Source organism: Tauraco erythrolophus, chromosome 10 (genome assembly GCF_009769465.1).
Source record: "Tauraco erythrolophus isolate bTauEry1 chromosome 10, bTauEry1.pri, whole genome shotgun sequence".
NCBI lineage: Eukaryota > Metazoa > Chordata > Aves > Musophagiformes > Musophagidae > Tauraco > Tauraco erythrolophus.
In genome coordinates, this window is record NC_141474.1 from 3,744,422 (window position 1) to 3,769,770 (window position 25,349).

General features: G+C 52.1%; 1 protein-coding gene across 1 annotated transcript; it reads left to right on the forward strand.

Annotated features, from left to right (window-relative positions):
* The first annotated feature begins 1,545 nt into the window (after positions 1-1,545).
* Positions 1,546-25,349, forward strand: NMNAT2 (nicotinamide nucleotide adenylyltransferase 2). The gene is made up of 11 exons (XM_086617591.1): positions 1,546-1,630; positions 18,593-18,681; positions 19,395-19,462; positions 20,175-20,253; positions 21,361-21,490; positions 22,144-22,224; positions 22,309-22,353; positions 23,656-23,732; positions 24,716-24,817; positions 25,040-25,107; positions 25,247-25,349. Exons 1-11 carry the CDS (start codon positions 1,546-1,548, stop codon positions 25,347-25,349), a joined length of 927 nt encoding a protein of 308 aa, XP_086473717.1.

Genomic DNA, 25,349 nt, shown 5'->3' on the forward strand with positions numbered 1-25,349 from the left:
CACCCTGTTAATATCTCCCTGGGGATCTGGATGGAGTGGAAGGGGAGAGGCAGGGAGGAAGGGGCAGAACACACTGGCTGTCTCGGCATCCCGTTCCCTCAATGCCAGCTCAGTCTGACTTAAAAATCAGCCTAAAAATATCCCCCCAAGCCTTCGCAACAAGGATTTAAGGGTTCCCTGAGCAAATGGGCTCAATGTCTTCTTGGGTTTGCTCCTTTGTGTCACCCGGGGATAGGACCAACAAGCATCCCAGCACCCGGCTGCACCGGCAGGACAAAGGTGGTCAAGAAATAGTTGATCTTAGCAGGACATAGAAATTCACCCCTCCTGGGAAGGCAGAGGGGAGGTACCGGTGGCTGGGCAGCCCTGCAGCCTTGTAAGGATGGACGGAGGAAGACGGATGATGGAAGAGGAAGGGAAACCTGTTGGAACTGCCAGCTGGAAGGAAAGGCTTGTGTGTAGGAAATGGAGGAGATGGCCTTGGGGAGGTGGATGAAGGCAGCTCTGCCTGTGATGGCTGGGAGCAGAGAGGGCTCAGCCAGCCCTTTCGCAGGGAGAGGAGCTCCAGTAGCGGAGAACAGCAACAGTGGGATCGTACAAACAAGAAACGAAGACAACGAGTTGGTCTGGCACTGGTTTACCTGCCCTAAGGACTGTTTTCCAATGCACCCACAGCATCTGTGTGAAGTTCGCTTCCTTTGGACGGTGAAATGGAAGTGTTGGGTGAAGCTGAAGCCTCCCAAGCCAGTTTCCTCATGGGGTCCCAGAAGAGGGTGTTCCAGCGATGCTGCTGGAGCAGCTGGGAGGCCCAGGTGGGTCCCAGGCAGGGACTGCTGGTGCCGGGCTCCTTGGGGTCATCTGAGTAGGACTGGGGGGACACGCAGAGCATGGCTATACCCAAACATTGAGCTATGTGTGTGTGTGTTATGTCTCCTGAGTCCCGGGGACACCAACGGGTCACCTCTGCAACTCTGCTTGGAAGCGGGGGGGGGGGGGGGGCACAGCCCTTGTGTGTGTGTGTGTACACACGTATGTGCACACATATGCACGTGTGGGTGTCTGTCACCCAGCCCTCCTCGCCGGAGGGACACATGTCCCTGTGCATGCGTGTGTGTGCACGTCTGTACATGTGCATGCATGTGCGTGTGCACATACAGGGGGTGTGCGCATGGCTGGGTGCCCATGGCGGGGGGGTGTGTGTGTGCGCTGGTGTGCACACGTGTCTGTGTACACAACCACAGCTCCCTACGTGCGTCCGTACCCCGGCTGTCCGTCCGCACCCCCCAGCCCCTGGGCAGGGGCTGTATCGCCTGTGTGGCCGTGCCCGCCCAGCTCCGTGTCCAACCGTGCCCAGCCACCCGCCCTTGCCCCCGGCGGTGCGTGGCGGGGGGAGGCGGTGCCAGTCCCGGCCCCGGCCCCGCTCCCGCAGCCGCGGCACCGCCCCCCGCTCCCTCCCTCCCTCCCCGCCGTCGCCGCAGCCGCACCGAGACACAAAAAGCGGCTGGGGCAGGGCTGGGCAGGGCCGGGCAGGGCCGCGCCGGCACCATGACGGAGACCACCAAGACCCACGTTATCCTGCTGGCCTGCGGCAGCTTCAACCCCATCACCAAGGGCCACATCCAGATGTTCGGTCAGTCCCGCTGGGACCCCCCGGCGCGGGGTGGGGTGTGTGGTGGTGTCGGGGCTGCACTGGGGGGAGCGGTATTTTTTTTTGGGGGGGGGGTGCAGGGGAGCGTGGGTGAGTTGTGGGGTTTTTTTGGGGGGTCAGGGGGTGCAGCCCCGCTCCCGGGGGACCGGCAGCGGGAAGGGGGGGGGGCGCGGGGCCGCCGCGGCCGGGCGCTGTCCGCGCCCGGTGGTGCTGAAAGCGCCGCGGGCGGAGGCCGAGCCGGGCCCCGGTCCGCGGCCGCACCGAGCGCCGCCAGCACCGGGCTGGCATCCAGCCTTGCGTCGTGTTTGCCTTTCGATAAGCCGGGTTGTTTCATCCCCCTCTACATCTGCGCTCACCTTGTCACACCCCCGCATCCCCAAAACCCCCCGGGGTCGGTGCTGGCGAGGGCTCCTGGCTGTGTTTGTAAGCGGCCGCTTGCCCGTTGGGGCTGGGAGGCTGCGGTCGCTGCAGCACTTCACATCCTCGATGAGTAGGGAGGGAGGGAGGGATTGGGCCAAGCAGCTAAAGCCAGGTATGGCAGAAGTGAACAAAAATATAGGCGTTTAACTGAAATATTAGAATACTCGGCCTTTAGATTGATATTCGGGCAAAGGAACGGGAATTGTTTGTGTGAGGTGGTTTGATATTACCAAGCATCCGTGAGATGATCCAAACGACGGGGATGGTAGAATCACTGCTACAGCCCGTTCGGGCAAGACAAGAGGGAGGGAAGGAGTGATGGAGGAAGGGCAGTCTCTGTCACAGGCGGTCTGATGTGCTGTAAATACCGACGGTTCGGGCAAAGCTCGAAATGCCAGGAGATCCCTATGCAAACAGTGACTTACCTGGGGTAGGGAGGAGTCTTGTGAGGGCAAAGGTCCACTGCAGACCACCGAAAATAATGAGAGTAGAAAGATCAGCTCCTGTAATATCCCTTCTTGGAGCACGGAGAGAGGAACCATCCTTGATGTCTGATAGGAGATTTGAGGCTGGGGAGCAGATGCTGAAGGTCTCATGCTACAGCTGGAGAAGCATCCCTAGGGTTTCTAAAAGCTGTACGTAAGTTTCTAAGAACAAAAAGAATTGAAATCAGCTTGGGGTATTTCTGCGTCAGACCTTGTTTTCGTAGATCATAACGAGTTGGGCAGCAGGCTAGAAAATGATGCTTTTCTAGATGCAAATGAGCACATTGTTATTCCATTTCATAAGTGCCAGCAAAATGTAGTCCTGGGCACCGATGTACCTGAAATTTAAAAAAAAAAAAAAAAAAATCCTATTCCCTAAGCTGAAACCAATTGCGAACAACAAGGAACAGAAGAACTATTTAAAAATAAAAACAGTAACAAAATGAAATTACAGGGACTTGGTTGATTGAAGTGACTATTGTTAAAACAGATTTCAGTAATCCATGTTATTTAGTCCTAATTTTGATTAAGAAAAGTAACACTAAAAATATCAACGTGGCCCATATTCAGTGGACTAAAAACCAGCAGGAAGATATAATTTAGAAAATAGGGATCGGTGAGATATTGGTATGCAGTGGGCGGTTTTAGTAGACTTGTGATGAGATTTTATTTTTTTTTTAAATCAGTATCTTTATCAACAACGTGGAAGAAAATCTATAATCCCTGACGGTAGAAAAAGTGCCAGTGACCCCAAAGTGGGTAGAATAGGAATTAATGATGATAACACCTCAGTCGTGCTGCCCGACTCGGGTTGTTTGATCAAAAGGGCTTGTTCAAACAGCGAAGTCGAATGCAAAGTCATATGTCCAGCGAGGAGGAACACACGACAAACATAAACAACAGGCAAACGTTTTCTGCCAAACGGTGGCTGTGTCAAGGACTGGGGAGTGATTGCACGCAGCCCACTGAATCCAAACTCTGTGTGACGCTGTACATAAAGCAGCGACTGCAATCTTTGTAGAGATAAGCAGGGGGAAAGCACCGCAGAAGAAGAAAGGTTGTGTTATTTTCCTGTACAGCACTAGCAAAACCCTTCTCAGAAGGGTTAGAGCTGGAAACCAGGCTTTGTGGCAAGAGTCTAGAGAGGCTCAGTCTAGATCCATCCTTAAAGACGTTGATCCATCCTTTTGGAATTGAGCCTTTAAGTATCTGCTCGGGGGAGGGATATGTGGTACGTGATGGAAGGGGGGGATACGTGGTACGTGATGGAAGCGGGGGATACGTGGTACGTGATGAAAGCAGGGGATATGTGGTACGTGATGGAAAGGGGGTCCTTTATTCAGTAGAGGAAGGACCGGTGAGGTGCCAGGAGCAGGTTTGGATACCACACGGCTTCGAACTACAAATATGGGGTGTGGTTTTGAGTGAAACTAACCAAGTAGTAGGAAAAGGTTCTCGAGTACCTGATGGATTCTCCGTCACCTGAAGGCTATAAATCGACACTCAGACGTCTTTCAGAAAGATGTGTAGTAGCTCAATGAGGACGGCTTGATGTGGCAATTTTCTATGTGTCTGTCCTGTAGAGATCCTGGAATAGAAGTCTTGAGATAATCAATAGGGACAAATGAGTCTTCTACAAGGAAAAGACACAGAGTTTAGCTTCTAAATCCTTGTTCATTTTTGTTTGAGATACACTTCCCCCAAGTCTCAAAGAATAATCATGTGAAGCCATGGGAATCACCAAAATCCGTGTTATTCCTTTAGCGCTGCCCTATATGAGTCCAACCAAAACAGTACTTCATCCGGTAAATATTGCATTTCAAACAGCTGCATTTGTGCAAAAAGATTGACTTGACCTTTCAGATAAAAAAAATTTGGGCTGCATGAGCCTGATAAGAGGATTTTTTTGCTTAACATAGAGGGATACGATGTATCCAGTTAACATGTGGCACTAATTAAGCCAGAAGGAAGTATGGGATTTGCCCTGGTATGCTGCTATAGACATACCATTGTACATCAACCATCGTTCCTCTCAATTTGGATCTTATCATGTTTTATTCAGGCCAAAAGCCAACCTTTGCCCGTAGGAGGGCCATCAAGATGATCCGAAGGCTGGAGCACCTCTCCTACGAAGAGAGGCTGAGAGAGTGGGGGTTGTTCAGCCCAGAGAAGAGAAGGCTCTGGGAGACCTTTTAGCAGCTTTCCAGTACCTAAAGGGGCTACAAGAAAGCTGGAGAGGGGATTTTGGCAAGGGTGTGTAGTGACAGAACAAGGGGCAATGGCTTTAAACTGAAAGAGGGGAGATTTAGTTTAGATCTAAGGAAGAAATTTTTTACACTGAGGGTGGTGAGGCACTGGAACAGGTTGCCCAGAGAAGTTGTGGCTGCCCCATCCCTGGAAGTGTTCAAGGCCAGGCTGGATGAGGCTTTGGGCAACCTGGTGTAGTGGAAGGTGTCCCTGCCCATGGCAGGGGGGTTGGAACTTTAAGGTCCCTTCCAACCCAAACCATTCTATGATTCTATGATTTTTGCCTGAATAGGAGATGGGTTTATTATTTGGAAGTCTCTTCTAGTGGGAGAAAGGTTCCCACCAAGTGATTTTTTTTTTTCACCACTCGTGAATTTAAGACTTGGTATCATCGTCATCCTCGTGTTTCCAGAAAGCTGGGGTTCTTGTTACAACCCCAGACCTGCAACTGCAGCCCACCGCTGACCCTCACATCTGTGCGGAGCTGAACTTAACGTAACAAGGCTCCCTCTGTCCTCTGCCAGTGACAAAACTGGATCCTTAGGGCTCACCAAACGAGATTGAGTCACATCTATGTATATAAAATTAATGCCGTGCTTATAAATCAATAATTAACAGAAGAGACATAACATATAATAAAAAAAAGTAGGTGAGATCCAATGCTGTGCTGCCATCCATTCCAAAGGGTTGAGACAAACACCCACATAGCCCTGAAAACACTCTGAGTTATTTGTGGTATCAGATGTGCTTGGAGATGGACGTATGTTCTGAGTCACAAATTTCAGTTGTATTTTCTAGCTTTGTGTGGCTACGAGAAAGAGTCTGGGGTGCTGCTGTCAGGGGGGAGGAAGGCGGGAGGAGAGAAGGGGGCAGGAGGTTGTGTCTAAAACTTGACATGAACATCGGTGGGCTTTAGCCTGAAATGAAAATGCATTTATATCCTGAAGAGGCACGGAGAAGGAAAAGCAGCTCCCACGCAAAAAGTCTTAATAATTGAAGAAAAATAAGATTCGGAACAAAGTCCTGCATTAAAGCCACTTGAAAACCCCACTGCTGTTTGGTGCCGGCTGCTCACCCCACCCAGCCTCAACCCAAGCTGCTGGAATTTCCCACTGACACTTGGAGAAATGCTGAGCACTGGGTAGATTTTAACGAGGTATATTCTTAACCCTCGTCCCCTACGGCCGGCTCAGGAGGGGAGCCTCTGAAACGTCCCCGCGCTGGCTTCACCATCTCAGTACCCAACGTCTGGGGACCCAGCAGCAGGATTTGCTGCCTGAAGGACATCTCTGTCCATCTTGGCCTCGCCACAGTTCACCTACTGCTTCCAGCCTGTGCAAGCGATGCCACCCAAAGGACAAAAGCCAACCAACCAATGTCAAAAGGGAAATCCAATCCACGCAGCCCTGCGAACGCGCTGAAGCCCGTGCTGGCACACTTCCAGCTGACGAGCTCGTGCTTGCTTTGACAAATAAATCATTTCTCCATCTTGTCTCAGCTGAGGGAACCCCAAAATGACCATGTCCTCCTCCCACCTGGTATTCGGAGCATGGAAACCAAAGGGTAGTCCTGCAGAGTGAGGTAGAATGTGTATTCTTCAAGCAAAAAAAATACCCCATGGTTCACCCTGAAGGTGGATCTTGGGTAAAATACTGGGATTAAAGGCATTGCTGTGCAAGGTCAGAAGCTCCAAGGTTTGTGCCGTTCTCCCTCCTGGTGTTTCAGGGTTGGAGAAGGAGCCAAAAAAACTGTCAGAGTTGGGGGGAAGATGCTGAGTGAGTTTATTCGCAGGTCTGTGAGGGAAAGGGCTTGGATCGTCTTGTGGATATGAGAGAATGGGAGGGTCGTTCTGATGATTTCTGCAAACTGAGGCATGAGGGGTTGGGGAGGGGCGATGGTATCAGGTCGATCAAGATGCAGTGCTTTGATATTGATTTTTTTTTTTTTCTATTTTCTCTTTATTAATTTTTCTTCAACTGTAGAAGAAACGGCCTCTCTGTAAATGCCCGTGTTCCCCGCTTTGGCACGTTAGACGTTTTGTCTTGCTGTCTTTTGAAGTTCTGTGATTCTGCACAACCTGTCCTTTCACGTGCAAACTTCTGGCTTCAAGGAACCACCCTTGCTCACCAAACATGCTTTTATTTCTGCCCAGCTCTAAGAGCAGCCTGACACAGCTTCATCTCCAGGGCTTGGGTCACCTATCAAACCCAAACCTTTCTGACACATCTCAATCCCTCTTTCCACCTCTGCTCATCAGCCTTGGATTAGCAGAGCTTGATTGGGGATCTCCCTGCCCTTGCAGAGGAAGGTTTCAAGCCATCCTTCCCCTCTCCCGGCCACATGGTGCCCATGAGGTCCAGCGATGTGGAGGCTGGAGACCATGGGGGTGCTCAGAGCTGGGCTCAGAGGTAGCAGTTTGGGTGACCCTCCAAGGAAAAGAGTTTGGTTGCTGTTATTTCACTCCATCAGAGGCATCTGGCTTTGTCTTTAGAGCTATTTTGGGAGGCACTATCAAGCATTTGATAGCAAATAGGCAATTTTAACCAAATCTGTCGCGTCTGTCCATATCTAGGGTGTCTCATCTCCCACATGTTGGTTTATGGAGCGACGAGTTGCTCCAGGTCTTCTCACGCAGGAGAAAGGGGTTTGCATGATGTCGTTCAGATGTAGCCTTCTCATAGGGAGTCTCACTACCTTTGATGTTTTAAACTGGCTTGGCCTTCAGGTTTACCATTCACTTAATTTCAAAGAGTGCCGAGACCTGGACTCGAGCAGGAAAACATACGTTGTAGATAGGGTGAATGCGGAAATTCAGCAAATCTCCACCATCTTCCCTTTCCTCACCCTTTTCATCTAATTAGAATTAAATCGTCCCTATATCCTACGTGCATCTGTTATTGAAGAGAGTTTATATCCCAACAACAGCTGGGTAAAAAAAACCAAACACATATCTGATGGAAAACAAGGAAAGAGGGCTCTGCCATCCAAAGTAAAACCCTCTGTCGCATGGCTTGAGAAAATTTGAGTGATTCAAAAGCCCATCAAGCTGCTTTTGGGTTATTCCACGTAGAAGAGCAGGGCCAAGGTCTGCAGCATCACGGCAAGAGGGTTTTGAGATAAAAGGATGGAGTTTTGTAAGTAAAGAGGGAGGAAGAGGCAGGAGCTGAGGCTTTTGTTTCTGTTGTAGGTTTTTTTGGTTGTTGTTTGGATTTTTTTTAATACCCTGAATTTCAAGAATCACCTTTACGTATTTTGTTGAGACGACCGAACTGCAGAGCAGTTTAATGAGAGCGTTGCTGCCGGGAGCGGAGCTAGGAGAAACGTGCGAGCGGAACGACAGCTCAACCTTTCCCCTTTTGCTTAAACATGATACATCTGCAAATGACCAGATGCAAAATTCCCCCCACCCTACACAGCAAAAGCTCATCCTTTGCCTCTGCAACGTGAGTAAGAAGTCAAGGCTTCTGCAAGGCTGCCTCATGTTTCTGTTCCATCTCCAGGCTGAAATCTGAACGCGTAATTAGGCAAAGCGATCGATGGGGTGAGAGGTAGGTGGTGGGACCCCGGGAGGACAGCGTGGACAGGGACGGCCCGATTCGGCCCCGGCTTTGCTCCATGCAATGTTGGCAGGGCTCGGGGAGCGCAGGCAGAGCAGCAGCGGGAAGGATGGGACCCAGGGCAGAGCCAGGACAGGGGTTAATTGTAACACCTTGGGTGATTTATTGGAGTTGGGGTTGTTCAGCCTGGAGAAGAGAAGGCTCTGGGGAGACCTTCTAGCAGCCTTCCAGTACCTAAAGGGGCTACAAGAAAGCTGGAGAGGGACTTTTGACAAGGGTGTGTAGTGACAGGATAAGGGGCAATGGCTTTAAACTGAAAGAGGGCAGATTCCGATGAGATCTAAGGAAGAAATTTTTTACAATGAGGGTGGTGAGGCACTGGAACAGGTTGCCCAGAGAAGCTGTGGCTGCCCCATCCCTGGAAGTGTTCAAGGTCAGGCTGGATGAGGCTTTGGGCAACCTGGTGTAGTGGAGGGTGTCCCTGCCCATGGCAGGGGGGTTGGAACTAGATGGTCTTTAAGGTCCCCTCCACCCCAAACCATTCTATGATTCTATGACATGGGGAGTTGTAGCATCTGTGCTCACCTCTCAGCAGCTCTTTAAGTTAATTCTGGCCGGTCTCTGCAACGCCATGGAGGAGCTTCCACTGACACCCAAACCGCTGAAATCACATCAAACGGCCCAAATCTTTCATATAGGTGCAAGAAGTCTGGCAGGGAAAGACATGCCCAGCCTGGCCAAGAGCTCCTGGCTCAAAGCGGTGGCAGATAGTGAAACAGTCAGCCTGGCCTTGTGCAGTGGGGGATCCTCCACTCCCTACACTTGCCCAAAACATGCTGAAACTGCAGTTTCTTGGGTGCTGTGCCAGGAGGACAGCGCAGCACCGGCAGGACCACAGCACCCATGGCTCTTTTGGGTGCCATTACATATCAGTTAATGTCACATTCCCATCACTGCACCCCATACAGACTCCTTTTCTCATGGCCTTTCTCAGCGGCTTCCTGCATCTCAAGCACCTCGTCTCCTTTTTACGACCCATAGAGAGGAGGTGTTTTCCCAAGCACCGGATTAAACTCCATCAATAACTACTCAGGGATTCTTTTAAAACATTTATAAGCTTTTAAATATTCAGCAGTATTTATTACGGTCTGTGAGACGTTACGTTGTCTCTATGACAATGCCATCTCCCGAAAATGTGCCACTTACCTTCTCTTACTTCCCCCGACTATAAACAAATGCAGCAGTGAGAAATCCAGTCCTACAACCTCATTCAAGAAAGAAACAGGGGCTCTGCTTCTAGTTAAAAACTCTTTGCGCTCGCCGAGATGCTCACACCTCCCGCATCGTCTTCTCTGATACCTTTTAAGAGCAGCCCGCACGATGCCGAGGGGGTCGATCAGCCAAATGCTGAACCCCAGCAGTGGCAGCCCACGTCTCTCGTGCATCCTTGGCCGAGTCACTCAACCTGTCCCAGCTGGTGCAATGAGGGGGGACTCGCATCTTGGCTTTCCATGCTGGGCTGCTGTGGGTTTGTGTCGGGTACCGCAGCGATGGGGGACACAGGGAGGAGCAGCTCGTGATTAGGCTGATCTTTGTGTGCCTCTGAGCAGCAGCTGGCCCAAAATAGACGTCCTCACTCCTGCATGCTCTGGTCTCTGAAATCCTTTCTGGCAGCAAGGCAGGAGAGCTGCGAGGGGTCACCCAAGGCAAGGAAGAAGGCGTAGAGAGATGCATCGAGATGTGACTGAGACTGCGGCCAACCACTTGTGACGGGGGATCAAGGGGCGAGCAGAAACAGTCCAGGTGTGTTGAATGTGCAGCACAAGTAACCTGAACCTTAACCCCAACCTCAACCTTAACCCAAACCCCAACCTTAACCCAAACCTTAACTCTAACCTGAACACTAGCCTTAACCCCAAACTTAACCTCAACCCTAACCCCAACCTCCACCTGGGACCAGGGACCCCAAAGCAGCTATGGAAAGACCCGACAACTTCTTAAGACAGAAAAATCAGCCTAACATGGATATAAAGCCAGGGTACCTCTGGATTTTGAGACGACCATGTCCTCTCTGGCATTTATAACTCCCGAATCCAAGCGCTCCTGTGGTGCCACTGGCACCCAGCCAAGCAGGGCTGGATTTTCAGGGTGCCCTGCATGGAGAAAGCCAGGCAAAGTCTGCAGTGCCCATCACAGCCCTGAAAACAAACCAGGGCCAGAGCACAGCTCTTGTCCCCCCCAGAAGCAATGTTGCTTGCACATGTTGATGGTGCGCAGTCACACCTGGAGAAGATAACCTAGGTCAGGAGCACATTGTTGTTTTTCTCTCTCTTTCCAGCAACAACTGGTTTCCTTCAGTAAGCTTGAGCTGCTGGTTGTAGCTTGGTCATACCAGCAGAAATCTGTATTTTGGGAACAGAAAAACCTAGAGTCTTTAGAAATATGTATTTTCAAGAACCACCACAGGGCTCACTCCAGGAGGAGATGAACTGAGATAAGCCTGGTTTGGAGCTGGAGTAGGAGGCAAAGGCAGAGGAGCTCCCCATGGGATGGGTACGGCTTACGGCTGTGGTAAGGGGAGTGTGACATCCCTTTGGTGTCACTACGAGGCTGAAGTCTTCCCTTAGCTTCCTCCGCCACCCCATGCTGTCACCAGCATCCGCCCAACCTTTCTGCATCTCCGTAGGTGGGACGTTTTCTGTCTGCACAGTCTTGGTTTCGCCAGCGCAGCTCCCTGCCAGCGTCAGCATCTTCAGATGTTTTGCCAGCAAAGACGAACCACGAGTCAAACTCACGGCCTCATGTAGAGGCAACCCAAGAGCAGCAAAGAGCCGCTGGGCAAACGCTCTCCATCTCTACTCCATGGGGAAGTGGGGACCGTAAATCCTCCGCTCCTGGTAGGGTTGTGCTCCCGCTGCGCGTCAGCCCGGAGAAGCAGCACCACACACGCCGGGGTGTACAAAGCACTGCCTTTGATGTGCTACAACAGCTCTGGAATGAAAACAAACGGAGCACTCGCACTGGGAAATTAGGGCAGTGGAAAATGAGCGTGAAAATCTTGGTGGTTTTTTTTTTTTCCCCCCTCTCTAAGAAAAAAAAAAAAAAAAGGCACTGGGTGACACTGATTTCTAGCTGAGATGGGGACTGGGACCTCTCCAGGCATTAACACTGAGGTGCCTGCCCTACTTCAGCCGTGCCATCCGTATCCTGACGGAAGCAAAATAAGACCACGGCAGGATATAATGAAAAAATTCGCCAGGTGCCTTTTGCTGCTGCCCTCGTCCTGTTTGACTGGATCTGCGAGCCCAGGGCAATAAAACCCATTTCAAAGCAGAGCAGTCGGGTCTATATGGAACACCCTCCCCCTTCGCTTGCCGAATAGTTTATTTCTGCTCCTGATATTTAGACTCTCATCGAAGCGGAGATAAAACCACAGAACACCAGCTCCGGGCCAGATTCGCGGCCGCGAAACGATGTCGCTTTACTGCGGGCGGTGTGTTTACATTGCTTTACACCAGCTGGAGAGCTGTTAGAGCCTCGAAAACCCTATAGGAAAGACGGGTTCCAGCCGAAATCGCTCCGACTGCTTTCTGCCCGGTCTGGCTGCAGTGATGTTCACTCCCCTTAAGCTTTGTACTTAAATAAATCCCGGGGCTCAGAGGGGCGTTTTACACTGAGCGCTGGCAAATGCACGTTTTGGCACGTTTCTCTCTAAAAATAACGAAGAAAATTCTACGCTGGAAGAGAACTCACTCCCCTGCGCGTTACGGCGTGCACGGCCCTCGCTGACTCACGGGGTGGCCGGCTAATGCGCCAGCCGGGGAAAGTTATACCACTTCTCACTTGTCACTTCAATACCAGGCGTACAGATGCTCGTCTTACCTAGAGATGCTTAATCCTTCTCTGAGGGCTTCTAAGCAAGGTGTTTCAGTGCTGTCCTGTGGCAGGGAGCTCAAAAAATGTCCTTCTTTACATGAAGTCATCTTAGAATCATAGAATGGTTTGGGTTGGAAGGGACCTTAAAAATCATCTAGTTCCAACCCCCCTGCCATGAGCAGGGACACCTTCCACTAGACCAGGTTGCTCAAAGCCTCATTCAACCTGGCCTGGAACACCTTCAGGGCCAGGTTGGATGAGGCTTTGAGGCTTTTGATCTTCTTCATCTGTTTTTATCAGCTAAGAGTTGCTTTTACCAGGTGAGATGCTTCACCTTACCTTGCCAGCCCCAAGACATCAGCCCAGCCCAGGCATCAGCTCTGGGTGTCAAACATCAGGTGGAAGGTGGTCCACCTTGGCAGGACTCAGCTGCCTATCCTTCAGGTGAGACCCAGCAAGGTGCTGAGCACATTCCTCTTCTCCCTATGCTACCAGGATGGAGATCTCTGGGCAATAAATTCTACATCACTTCTCCTTAGAAAACTCAAGAAGCAGCTCCCCATACTTGTCCTTATGTTGCTCACCTGATGGGCATTGCCTGCTCCTGCCTGCTCCACCACAGCAGGGCGGGATGCTCCAGAGGAAGAAAGTGCTTTGGCCTGGGTTGCTTTCCTGAGGCTCTTCCTCAGATGCTTCTTCTCAAGCTCTGGGACCTGGAGAGTTTCTTCCTGTGTTCCTATGTTCCTTTCACACGCACTGCCCCCTGCAATACTCCAGTTCTGAAAACAGAGGGAAAAATAGGATGTCTTCAATTTCAATGATATTAAATAGGCTGTTCCTCTACAGCTTCATCTAAGAAACCCAGGTCACATGGGACCGGCCAGGTTCCCTGCCCAGGCCCCATCTTGTTGGGTCTCGAGCAAATGCTCTGCTATTTCTAGGTCAGCTCACTGTGACTCAGTCTTTAGCCTTTGTTTTTGTTTGTTTTAAATGTCTAATTTCACTTTTCCACCATGAAGCCACAAGTGGTCAATAGACAGATAACATGAGTCTCATTAGTCATCACTCAAGTGGCTCTCGGAGCTGGACACTGGTGGGATGCCTGAATGGGCCAGGAGGTGGGAGGTTCAGGTGCTGCAGCATCATTTCTCTGAGGGCTTTCATAGCCTCCTCTTGCACCACGAGTTTCCAGGTATTTGGTGGCTAATGCTTTTTTGTGCCTATGAAAAGCCATTTAAACAAATCATAGAATCATAGAATGGTTTGGGTTGGAAGGGGACCTCAAAGACCATCTAGTTCCAAGCCCCCTGCCATGGGCAGGGACACCTTCCACTACACCAGGTTGCTCAAAGCCTCATCCAACCCGGTCTTGAACATTTCCAGGGATGGGGCATCCATCCAAATATGCAGCAACAACTGAAGACATTTAGCATGGAAATCCCTTCCAAATTTCTTATTTCTACAATGCCTGGATGCAGCTGTGGCCTAATGAGGTGAGGGGGGAAAAGTTTAACTGAGCAATCAGCTTGGAGACAAAAATCATTTGATTTTAGGAGGTTTAATGGAATACCTCTACCAAAAAAAAGCCTCCTGGAAATCTGACTGAGATCATCTAAGGGGCACTGAGCTTGAGGCAGGACAGGCTGTTTGGGTCAGTGGGACACACTGGGATCTCCCTAGGCTTGGAAGGAGTCAATCCCACAACGACGAACTGCGCTCTGCCCTCTCCTCCTACTTCTTCCAAAAAGAGAAACTTTTTGTCTTGAAGAGCAGTCAGGGCTTGCTCTTCTCATAGAAAAGTTGTTTTGTCCTTCTGGGAAGTCTAAGAAATGAAGGTACTGATGGTTTCCCCAGCTCCAGCCAAGATGCGGCTGTAGGCGAAGGATGGGTGAAGATGCTAGGAGGGACAGAGAAAGTGGCCCAGGAGCAGGCAGGGCTCTGAGATGAGAACATCGCTGATGAATACACCCCTGATCTGGCATTCAGAGTTTTATATATTTGGGGTTTTAAATTTTTTTTTACTATATATACACACACCCCACTCAATTAGACTGAGAATAACTGCTGGCTCCTTGCCCGAGTTGGGCTCAGGGTAGGAACCAACATTTAGGTCCTCCAAGTGCTGCTGGCTCGAGAATAAAAGGAAGCGTGCTGGCGTATCTGGGTCACCCTCCCCTGCAGGAGAAGGTATTTTAGACAGCGGGAAAGCGCCTACCTTGCCCTCGGCACCTCGTGGCCACATCCCGCCTCCCATCCGAGGATGTCGGAGGCCAAATTGCTTGAAAAGAGAATGAGACACCCGGGAAAATGGTTTTGCCTTCTCCATCACCGGTGGCTATACACCCTCCTCTGGCCCGGGCTCTCGGGGAAGAGCCATTAAGGCTGCACAAAACTTTCCGGCCTCGCCATGACCTCGTTGTGTGTTTTCGGAGGGTTGGCACAGAGCGCCGGAGGGCAAAAGGCGTAAATCAGTCAGCCGGTGTCGTTCCTCTGTAAAAAAGAAAAAATAATACAAGGGAAAAGGAAGCCTTGGGGGTGCGGATGAACCAGGTACAAAGGCAAAGCAAATATTATTTGAAATTACACCTTGAAAAATTGAATGTGAGGAATATTTGATTATATTAACATCAATTTAGGGGATGGAGCAGAGCCAGAGGAGCCGAAACGTTGTGATTAAATACGCTGAGTGAGACCCACCAAAAAGAAACCTCTCTTAAATAAGCACTGATTTCCTGCTGGGGAAGCAGGACACTATTTTTTGATGCAATCTGGACAAAATCATCACTTACAATTTTTGTAGCCCTGGAACATGTCCTTCGGTTGGTCTTTCCCCACCATCATCTCACAGGAAAGCGGTAGAGCCGAAAATATTAGAAGTCCATTTGCAGGGGAGGTGAGCCCCCCGGGCTGGGGCAGAGGAGAGGTGTCACCAGTGCTTGGGAAGGGTCCAAGTGTCATCCCTGTCCCTTCCCTCCCCAACATAGCAAGGCCAAGGTCAACCACCAGCTGCCGCAGCCAGGCTGTGCCGGGGGCCACGGAGCCGGAGAGCTGCAGTTGAAAGCTCTTCACGAGGAGGCTGCCAGTGGGCTAATGTATGTCTTGGCAGGATCTATCACTGGTAGTTTATTTATGTCAACGATGTTTAAAAGCCATGCAAGGCTGTCTGGAGCAGGAAGGACAATTTACACCAGAAAAGAAATGAGCTTTTCTCTTCTAACCCAACATCCTCACGTTGGTGTTGCAGGCTATAAAGTACTCATAGAAAATGAAAATACTGGAGGGTGTTTTCTTGGGACCAGGGAAGCCTGTGGACATCACAGGTATTCAACAGGCAAGAAGTGAGCTGGGAAGGGGCTGGGAAGCTGTGGCAGAAGGCTGAGCTCAACAACAATGAACAGGCCAGAAACCCAACAAACCAGTGGAGAAGCAGGACTGAGACTCCCGAGACTGATGGCTTTTCGGATCAAAATCTACTCTTTCCCAGGCAAAAATATTTGCACAAGCAGGGAAGGAAGGTTGTGAGCTGCACAAATGGCTGACCGTAAGGAACATGGAGGAGAAGAGGAATGCAAAGCTACCGCAGTGTCTTTGGTGTTAGCCATGTCTGCCAGGAGACCGTGAACCCGGTCCCCACGAGCAGCACATTTTGCATGAAAGGCACAACAAATTTTATTAAAAAAGGTGTTTTCCGAGAGTGCGGACCTGGGGATTTGGAGGAAGCACTGCATCAGAGAAGCCACAGCAGTTCAAAGCGATGACCCACCAAACCCAGCCTCCTGTTTCCAGAAACCCAGAAGACTGACCAGTGCCACGCTTGGGTGTGGAGCTCCTTCAGCTTAGCCTCATGCTGTGCACAGCCCCACTTTCTTTGGGTTGGAAGACCCAAAACCAGAGAAGATTCAAAGGCAGAAGGAGCCCCCCCAAAGGACAGAAGGAGACCCTCAAAGACAGAAGGAGACTCACCTTCTTCGTCCTTTCCATGCCAGCCATGACCTCCATCCTGTCTCCCTGCCCTTGCTGCCCAACTCCTAGTTGCTCCTTGTCTGAAATCACACATCCTTTCGAGATGCTGAGACCCACACCTCCTTCCACATGGACCAGGAGCACACACTGTGGCAGGAGACACCACAACCTCAGCCTGAGGTGGGGAATGAGCCACCAACATCCCCAGGGTCTCTTAGAAGAGCTAAAGCAGTTTTGTCTTGCCTTGTATAGAAGATGAGACTCAAGGCTCGATGAGCTAACACGTTTGGACAAGCTTGGCTACGGCTGCCTGTCGCCCTCTTCATTTAGCCACCGAAGAGTAAAGCAGTCTGAGAAAATTCAATCTGAAAAAAAAAAAAAAAAAAAGAAGCTTTAAATGCAGCATCGTGATCGCAGCACAGACTCATCCAGACACTGCAACTCATGCCGTGATCTTGTGCCACCTCAAAAACACGGTGCCAGCTGCCCCAAGTCCTCTGCAGCTGGGGTGGCTGCTCCTGCTGCGGTGCCAGCCCTGTGAGTGGCACAGCTCCTCTCAAAATGGGATTTGAGACGTCATTTAAGAAAATGAAATCTTTTTAAAGGCTTTTTCTTTGAAGTGGATGGCCGTGAAGGTCTGGCTTAGCTGATGGTTACACAAACAAGCAAGCCAGCAGCACCACGAGTGAGCGGGCAGAGCTGCCCAATGGATGCAACTCTGAAAACAAACGGACGTGTTCTGCCCCAAAACCAAGTGAGAATGGACCAGTTTGGGACTTGAAGACACATTCTGCAAGTCGTGGCCATGGCAGAACCAGAAGGCAGGTCTTCCCCTTCCCAGCTCAGCCCTCCGTTGGCTACACCGCACTGCTGCTTGGTAGCCCACACGTGTGTGTGCCCAAGTACTTCCCTTGCAGAGATTTACTTGCAGAGATTTACTTGTCAATAAATATTTTTTTCCCATACATGTTTATGTTCTGTTTGGTATTTCTGAAGTAAACAACGAGCTCGTGAGACTTCGGATCCCAACTTTTGTGTATATATATATTTTTTCTTTTTTAATTTTTTAAAATTTCAGATCACAGAATGATAGAACAGTTTGGGCTGGAAGGGACCTTAAAGATCATCTAGTTCCAACCCCCCTGCCATGGGCAGGGACACCTTCCACTAGACCAGGTTGCTCCAAGCCTCAACCAACCTGGCCTTGAACACTTCCAGGGATGGGGCAGCCACAACTTCCCTGGGAAACCTCTTCCAGTGACTTCTAGGCCCCTTTAGGTACTGGAAGGCTGCTAGAAGGTCTCCCTGGAGCCTTCTCTTCTCTAGGCTGAACCACCTGAACATTCTCAGCCTTTCTCCATAGAAGAGGTGCTCCAGCCCTCTGACCATTTTCACGGACCTGCTCTAACAGGTCCACATCTATCTTGTGCTGAGGACCCCAGAGCTGGACACAGTGTTCTAGGAGAGTCTCATGATAGCAGATGGGGAGCATCACCTCCCTTGACTGCTGGTCACGCACCCAGGACACGATTGGCTTTCTGGGCTGCAAGCGCACATTGCCATTACATGTCCAACTTTTCACCCACCAATGTCTCCAAGTCCTTCTCCCTTCCTCCCTCCCTCCTCCAATCTCCACTGATACCCTCTGCAGCTGCCAACGCATGATCCAACAACAAGGTTTCTGCTCTTAAACTCACAGGGTTGTCCTCACAGCCCGGCGGTGGCAGAGGCAGCAGGTTTTGTTATTATCTTGTTTGGGTTTTTTTTTTTTTTTAATCTTACTTGTCTCCAAGAAGCCCTTGTCAGAAGCGGTGCTCGAGGTCAGGAGAGCCATCGGTCATCTTTCAGCTGCTAAGAAAACTTTTGGCTGGTAGTCAGCAGCAAACCAGAGCAGATGAGGAAGAGTGGAAATAGTTTATGAGCAGAGGAAAATGGAAAGGAAAGGATTTGTCTGCAGGTAGTGAATGAAACAGCTTTGTGCATCATCTCATGAGCTCGATCTGGCTCCTCCAGGGCTGCCAAAAGACCATGTCTCTGCCAAGGGGTTCTCGTCAGCGGTGCAGGCTCTCAGCTGCTCTTCTGGTGCCCTGCTGAGGTGGTTGAAGGTGATTTGGGGTCTGAATGGGATTTAGCTTTCGCTAAAGACCTGTCCCCTCCCCACCAAACCCTCCTTCCTGCAAGGTTCGGAGGTCCCCAGGAGTCATCACCACCTCAGCATCACCAAGGACAGGATGGGCAGTAAAGACGAAGCCAGCCCTTCCCTTGGTTGCCTTCCCCACCTGCGATGAGCCACTCCAAGGGCATTGGGCAAAGCCCATGGATGGCAGCGGGGTGTTGCAGGGTTGGTGGGTCTGGCTGAATCCCCCTCCACCCTTTTCCTTGTCCTCCTCCTTCAGAGAGAGCCCGGGATTACCTGCACAAGACTGGACGCTTCATCGTCATCGGTGGCATTGTCTCACCTGTGCACGACTCCTACGGAAAGACGGTGGGTTGTCCTCATTTTCCCTTTCTGCCTCCTACATTCGATGGTATTTCTGAAGCCAGGGGCTAGCACTAGGCAGCACTGCCTGCATCCATGGTCCTTCCATGGACCTCCTCTGCCTGGGGCAGCTCCTGACCATAAGAAAGTCTCCAAGAAGAAGGAGAGGATGAAACCACTCACTCTTTAGATAAAAACTGCAGCGAGACCCTACAACCAGTCAAAGTACTCGACAGCAAAGAGAAACATTCTCACCAAAAATGGTGGCAGTCATCTTGTTGGGTTGGGTTTGGGGTTTTTTTTGTTTTAATGATTTCAAAGCAAATTTTTTTGTGGGGTTGGCGACAATGCAAACAGGAACCTTTAAAAGCACTTTCTGAGGCAGGGGGAAATCCAAACTAAGGGAGGAGAGAGTTTCCTCCGCTCAGAAAGCTGGAGAAATTTCACCAATGGAAATTTCATCAAGAAACCACCATCCCTGGGTCTGGCCCCGCTGCAGCGCAGGGCTGAGAGCAGTGGTGCTGAGCAAATCTCAACGACCAGTTTGTAACCGAGGCTGGAGCAAGGCAGGGACTCTTCCTCTCTAGCAAACAGGAGCTTAAATAAATTTTTATGGGCAGGAATGAATCCTTCTGGCCTGTCTCACCCGAGCAAGCCCAGGCTGGCCAGAGCATGATGCTTACCTCCTGTAACCATTCCTCCATCACCCTCTCTTGCAGGGTCTGGTTTCAAGCCGGCACCGCCTGACCATGTGCCAGCTGGCCGTCCAGTCCTCTGACTGGATCAGGTGAGTGGCACAGCCCGTACCCACCGCTGCACCAGCAGCCCCTGCCCCTTCCCTGCCACCACAGCAGAAAAGTCCCACATGCAAAGTGGAGATGCCACGAGCTGCTAGAGCTCCAGGATGGTCTTTCTCCTCTCCTGGCCAAATCTTCATTAAAAACTAGGGGCCTTCCTCTCCTAGACCAGCAGAGAACCACAACAGGAGTGTTACACTGTCCTTCAAAGGGGCTCTTTGGCTTCAGGGGGTTTTGGAAGCCCCTCCAGCTGAGTCTGTGGTGTCTAGGTGAGGTCCAAAGTCACCGAGTCCACCTCAGCCTTGTGCTGTGGCACCTTCCCTTTCTACACCTGCAGCACCAGCCCACAGACTCTCCTCTTCCCAGCAACGCCACGTGGCTGAGGTGGGGACCAGCAACGTCTCTGGGCTGCCCTCGGGAAACAGGGTTGTAACACCTGTGGTTACATCCCAGTCAAATGAAAGCTGGTTAGTTGGATATCAAGAGTGGAAGGATGTCCAGGCACACATTCAGGTCCCCAAAGCTATTAGGGAGAGCTGGGTGGAAGGGCTGGAGGAAGAATGTGGTCCATGGCAGAGCTGGGAGAGCAATAGTGGCTGCTCATGGCACTGCTGGTCAGCCCGGCGGGGAGGAGGTAGCATGGCCAGGAGGTCTAGGCAGTGACCATCAGCCAACTCTGTTGCCTTGCTGTGCTCCCTGCAGGGTGGATCCCTGGGAATGCTACCAGGACACCTGGCAGACCACCTGCAGCGTACTGGAGCACCACCGTGACCTGATGAAGGTGAGGCCGCCCTGGAGAAAGCATGAGAGCAGCGGTGCTTTTGCATCAACACGTGGACATTAAAGACCAAAATATGGCTGAGACAGACAAAATTTACAGGAACGTGCATGAAATCCTGACCTGGAAGGGTTGCCTTGGCTCTGAGCTCCTTGCCCAATGGAGAAGGCAAATTGACCCTCCAGCCGGAGCCGGCCGTGGCCCCAGTTCCACATACACCAGGGAGGAATCAGGGGTGAGGGCAGGGGTGGGCACAAGCTAAATCATTAACGCCAACCACTTGCTCCATCCCAAGGGGAAGGGGAGGTGGACAGACATCTGTGCTCGCCAGCTGAGCCGAAACCGCTCTATGAACCCGCCGGAGCAGCTTGGTGAGGCAGGAAAGTTCAGCAGCTGGGAAGTCCCTAGGGAGCACAAAACCCAGGAGGAAATGTCCCTCCAAAGCCCAGGCAGGCCTGAGAGCCCAGGAGGAAGGCGACCGCCCATGGTTGACTGCCGGGATGGGCTGCTCCAACGCATGGATACCGCGAGCAAACCGAGGATAGGAAACCAATAAACCAACATTGTACGAACTCATGGGCAGCCCAAAAAGGAGGCACAGAAGTAGCATTAACCAACCCCAGAAGATGTCCAGTGCCTCCAGAGACAGTGGTGTGGAAGCCAGGGAACCCCTGGAGATATCTTCCTTCTCCTGCAGGGACGGGGGAAGGTGAGGGCGCGTTTGCTCCTAGGGTAACGCGTGCACCATTGGCTTTGCCCCACTGGTGCATCAGCTGCTGTATTTTTATTTATTTATCAGAATTTACGAGCACCTCCAGGGCCAGGGGTGATGGCTGCCTGCAGGCAGCACAGCTGCGGTCTTGCCGGCCTCATGGGTCCATGCAAAAAATTAATGCTGCCCTCCCCAGCCTTAAAGATGAGTTGTTATCCATGGGGTCCTGCCAGCCCCAGGCCCATCCAGTGAGGTTGAATGGGAGTGGAGATCCCAAGCAAGCCTAGACGTACCTGACACTAAAGATGACCTTCAGCCTGGGATGCAGAGGCTCCATATGGGGGTCATAAAGGTTGAGATGAAACCACCATTCCAGCAACATCTCTCCCTTGTTGCAGAGAGTGACTGGCTGCATCCTCTCCAACGTCAACACCCCCTCCATCACCCCCGTGATCGGCCAGCCCCAGAACGAGTCCTCGCAGACCATCTACCAGAACAACAACAACGTCTCCAACAAGCCCACCGCAGGTAGGTGGAAGCTGGGAAGGGAAGAGGGGGACGGCCACTCACCTCTCATCTCCCAGCCAGCGCTGCTGAGCATTAGGAATGGTGCTCCATCATCTTATTTTTGGGTCAGGTCCCCTCATCAGGCTCCGTGCACTAAGCCCAGGGTTGGGTGGAGATGTGATGCCGGGGAGAGGAGCAGGATTGGCATCTGCCATAGCAAGGGGAACCCAGAAGGACTTAAAATGGCTGTGAAATCACACTGGACTTTATCTGGATGACGTCCGGGCAGCGAGAGCAGCTATGAGAAAGGGTACTGGGTACCTGTGGGGTGCGTGCGAGGGAGAGGTGGCATGGCTGGATCTCACACAAGCCACTGGGATGTGGGACACAGAGGTATTAGCTGGGGAGAAGAGGAGAGATTACTAAAATCCCATAAAAACGAACATCTTGTGATGTTTTTAGCTCTCCAGCTGGTCTCTTCAAGGTGCAGTGGAGAGCTCCCAGGAGCAAAGACCACAAGAGAAGGTGGTGAGGAGATGCTGAGAGCACCTCCTGCACCTGGGCACAGGGGCATCTCGCAGGACCAGGGTGGCCGAAGCATTGGTGCGGGTTAGTCTGCCAGAGCATCATTGTCTCTCTGCTTAATTTGCCTCCTTCTTCTTCTTCCCCTCCAGCAAAGATCCTGGGAAAGGTGGGAGAAAGCCTGAGCCGGATTTGCTGCGTCCGCCCGCCCATGGAGCGCTTCACCTTTGTGGGTAGGTAGAGGAAAGGCTCAGCATCGCCTCGGCGCCAGCCCCCAGCCTTCCTCCCAGCCCCTCTCTTCTGCTTCCCTCCCCCAGATGAAAACGCCAACTTGGGGACGGTGATGAGATACGAGGAGATCGGTGAGTACACAGCCCCCTCCGTGTCGCTCCGGCTCCTCCGGGCTGGCACTGCGTGGCTCGGGAGCGGATGCGTAACAGATCCGGTGGTGAAGGACACCAGACCATCATCCTGCCCCGCTGCCAGCGATCGGGGCTCAGGGGTGAAAGAGGAGCCACACCAAACCAGCCCGAGCCCCTTCCCGTTGGCAAGACAAGCCCAAAACAAGGGAGCGAGCAGGGGGGTGGACCCAGCTCCCAGCCCTGGCATGGACCTGCCCTGGCATCATGCCTTGAAGGTCACCCCAGGCGCCGCGAAACATGCCCGACCACAGCACCCACATGCCCGTGGTGTTCGCAGCCCTGCCAAGCTTCGTGCTCAGCAGCGGGAGGGATGTCTGCTGCCCAAGCAGCCACGGTCCTCCTTTCTCTAAAGCCCTTCTAAGGGTTTTAAGACCCACCAGGCTGCCACGCGCTTGGCACTGCCGTAACATCACCCGGGGCTGTGCGTGGCTCACTGGCAGCTCCCCAGTGGTTTTTGAGACCCATTTGATGGGCCACCGGGCATACCTGTCCTAGCAGCGGCAGCATGCAGAGTCTGAAGCCTTCGGCCACCTGGAAACACCAACCAGGGAGGCACCTTTCTGTGCAGCCACCTCTTCCCATCCCTTCAGGTGGGTTTCTGCCTTCCCACTGGTGGTGGTGCAAATAAATTTAATCCTCATGGGCCTGTCGGAGCAGAAAGCTCCTTCCCGCAGCACAACTTTCTTACTGAAGAGCAAAGCCATCCCTCAAAGCAAGGTGCCAGCAAGCACCAGTCACAGCCTGGGGGGAGAAAGGGAGGACATGGAAGACCTCCAAGATGAGCCAAGAAAACCCTCTGGTGCTTCACCACCAGCTTTGCTAAAGCCAACACGGCCATGCCCAGAGCTCTGAGTGGTCCCCTGAGCTCTCCTCAGTGCCCCATGGCTGGAGCCCCTGCAGCAGATGACAAAGTGATTGTGGGTGCCCATAGCATGGAGACATGACTCCCTTCTCCAGGGATACCCCCACCTCCAGGGCTAGAGCACAGACGTAGTTTAACAGCACGTAGCAATACTGACGGCAACCCAGCAGCACGGGAGAAGAGCTGAAATAAAGTAGGGTGGGGAGTATTTCATGTTTGGTACCAGCAGGGATGTGAGAAGGACCACAGGAGCTTTAGTAGGACTTGTTTTGGAAGAGGAGGTCTATGTGGAAGAGGATTCCCCCGAGCAGCGCAGTGGGATGGCAGTGGGGGGTGCCCACTGTTCGCTCCCTCTGAGCCTCTCTGCTTCTCTTCTTCAGAGCTTCGCATCTTACTGCTCTGCGGCAGCGACCTGCTGGAGTCCTTCTGCATCCCTGGTCTCTGGAATGAGGCAGACGTGAGTGGCCACCACCAGGCACCCCTCCATGCTCCTCTTCCCCATGCTCCTTTTGTCCTCTTCCTCTGCTTCCCACACCCAGCGTTCCTGGGAGCTACCTTGGTCCCTTGGGATGGCAGGAGCTGTCCCCACCAGCCCCACCACCTCCTCCATCCCAACCCTGACCTTCACCTCTCCTGTACATGGTCAGCCTCAGAGACAGGGTCTTCTGCGCCCGAGTCACCAATCCTCCACAGACCCAAGCCCTCCTCCCACTCACCACTCATGCAGAGGACATCACCTGGGGCACAGGGTAAGCCCAAGGGTGAACTCCCATTCCACTTCCCCTTGGAAAGATCCAGCATCAAGTAGATGCAAGTCACAGCACAGCAAAGCGTGGAGGTAGGAAACGCGAGGTTTACAGAAGTTGGCCTGACCTTAGAAATTAAACATGTTTACAGCCAAATCAACAGCTTTCACTTAATAAAATTTGCTGACCTAGAGCTCTTTCGGCCGAGCCTGGTTTGTCCCGAGACGGGTGAGGCAGCAGCAGCTGTCCCCACGCGGTGGCAAACTTGGGCATCAGCCTTGGCGCAAACTCAGGTTTCCTCTGCCTGAGGCAGAACAACCCTACAAGACCTACGTCAGGAGCAACACCTCCATCCTGCTCATAAAGCCTTCCAGCCAGGCAGAGGTTTCATCCTCCTTGGGCAGCCTCTTGTGCTGCCACCCTCTTTCTACCACAGGAAGCCCTCTCTAAAGCCCAACCTCAATGTCTAGTAATAGGATTTAACCCTGGCCCTTTTTATTTCATCCACTGCAGACCACTCACGACGCCTTGATAAATCCAAATTCCTGCCAAAGACTGTCCAGGTAGCCCCAAATTCACTTTCTGCCCCCATCCAGACCATGGCTCAGCTTTCGTGGTGTAGGGGGTTGGCAGATGGTGGCAGGTTTTGCACAGGACAGTTGTGAAAGCTCTCCCCACTTTGGGTTGCTCATAGATGGAGGTGATCGTTGGGGAGTTCGGGATCGTGGTGGTACCCCGGGATGGAGCAGACCCCGACCGGATCATGAACCACTCCTCCATACTCCGCAAGTACAAAGTAAGTGGATGCACGCATGGCCAGAGAAGGTCATGAGAGGACCCACAGCCTCTCTTTACCCAGGGGAGCACTTTGGCCATGAGACGCAAAATGTCTCAGGTGGGATGAGCAATGGGGCCACCAGGCAGCAGACCCCAAAGGCCAGTGGGACAGAGGGGCTGGCAGGACAGACACCCACTTTCGGGCCATCCCTTCACTCCTCCCTTCCTCCTTCTCCTACAGAACAACATCCTGGTGGTGAAGGACGACTCGAACCACCCCATGTCGGTCGTCAGCTCCACCAAAAGCAGGTGGGTGATGCAGGAGGATTCCTGCTACAGGGTGGGGAGAAGGGTGCCCCCAGCCAACCCCTCCATTTGCAGGGACACCAAGGTGTCACCCAACCCACCCAAGCGGGCTCTGACCCCTTCTCTCCCTCCGCACCCCCAGACTGGCCCTGCAGCATGGGGACGGACATGTCGTGGATTACCTCTGCCAGCCCGTCATCGACTACATCCTCAAGAGCCAGCTCTACATCAACGCCTCTGGCTAA

Coding starts and splice junctions, on each gene's coding strand:
- NMNAT2 (XM_086617591.1), top strand. CDS start 1,546: ATGACGGAGACCACCAAGACCCACGTTATCCTGCTGGCCTGCGGCAGC. Junction 22,225..22,308: donor GGAGCGCTTCACCTTTGTGG/GTAGGTAGAGGA, acceptor TCCCTCCCCCAG/ATGAAAACGCCAACTTGGGG. Junction 22,354..23,655: donor GATGAGATACGAGGAGATCG/GTGAGTACACAG, acceptor TCTCTTCTTCAG/AGCTTCGCATCTTACTGCTC.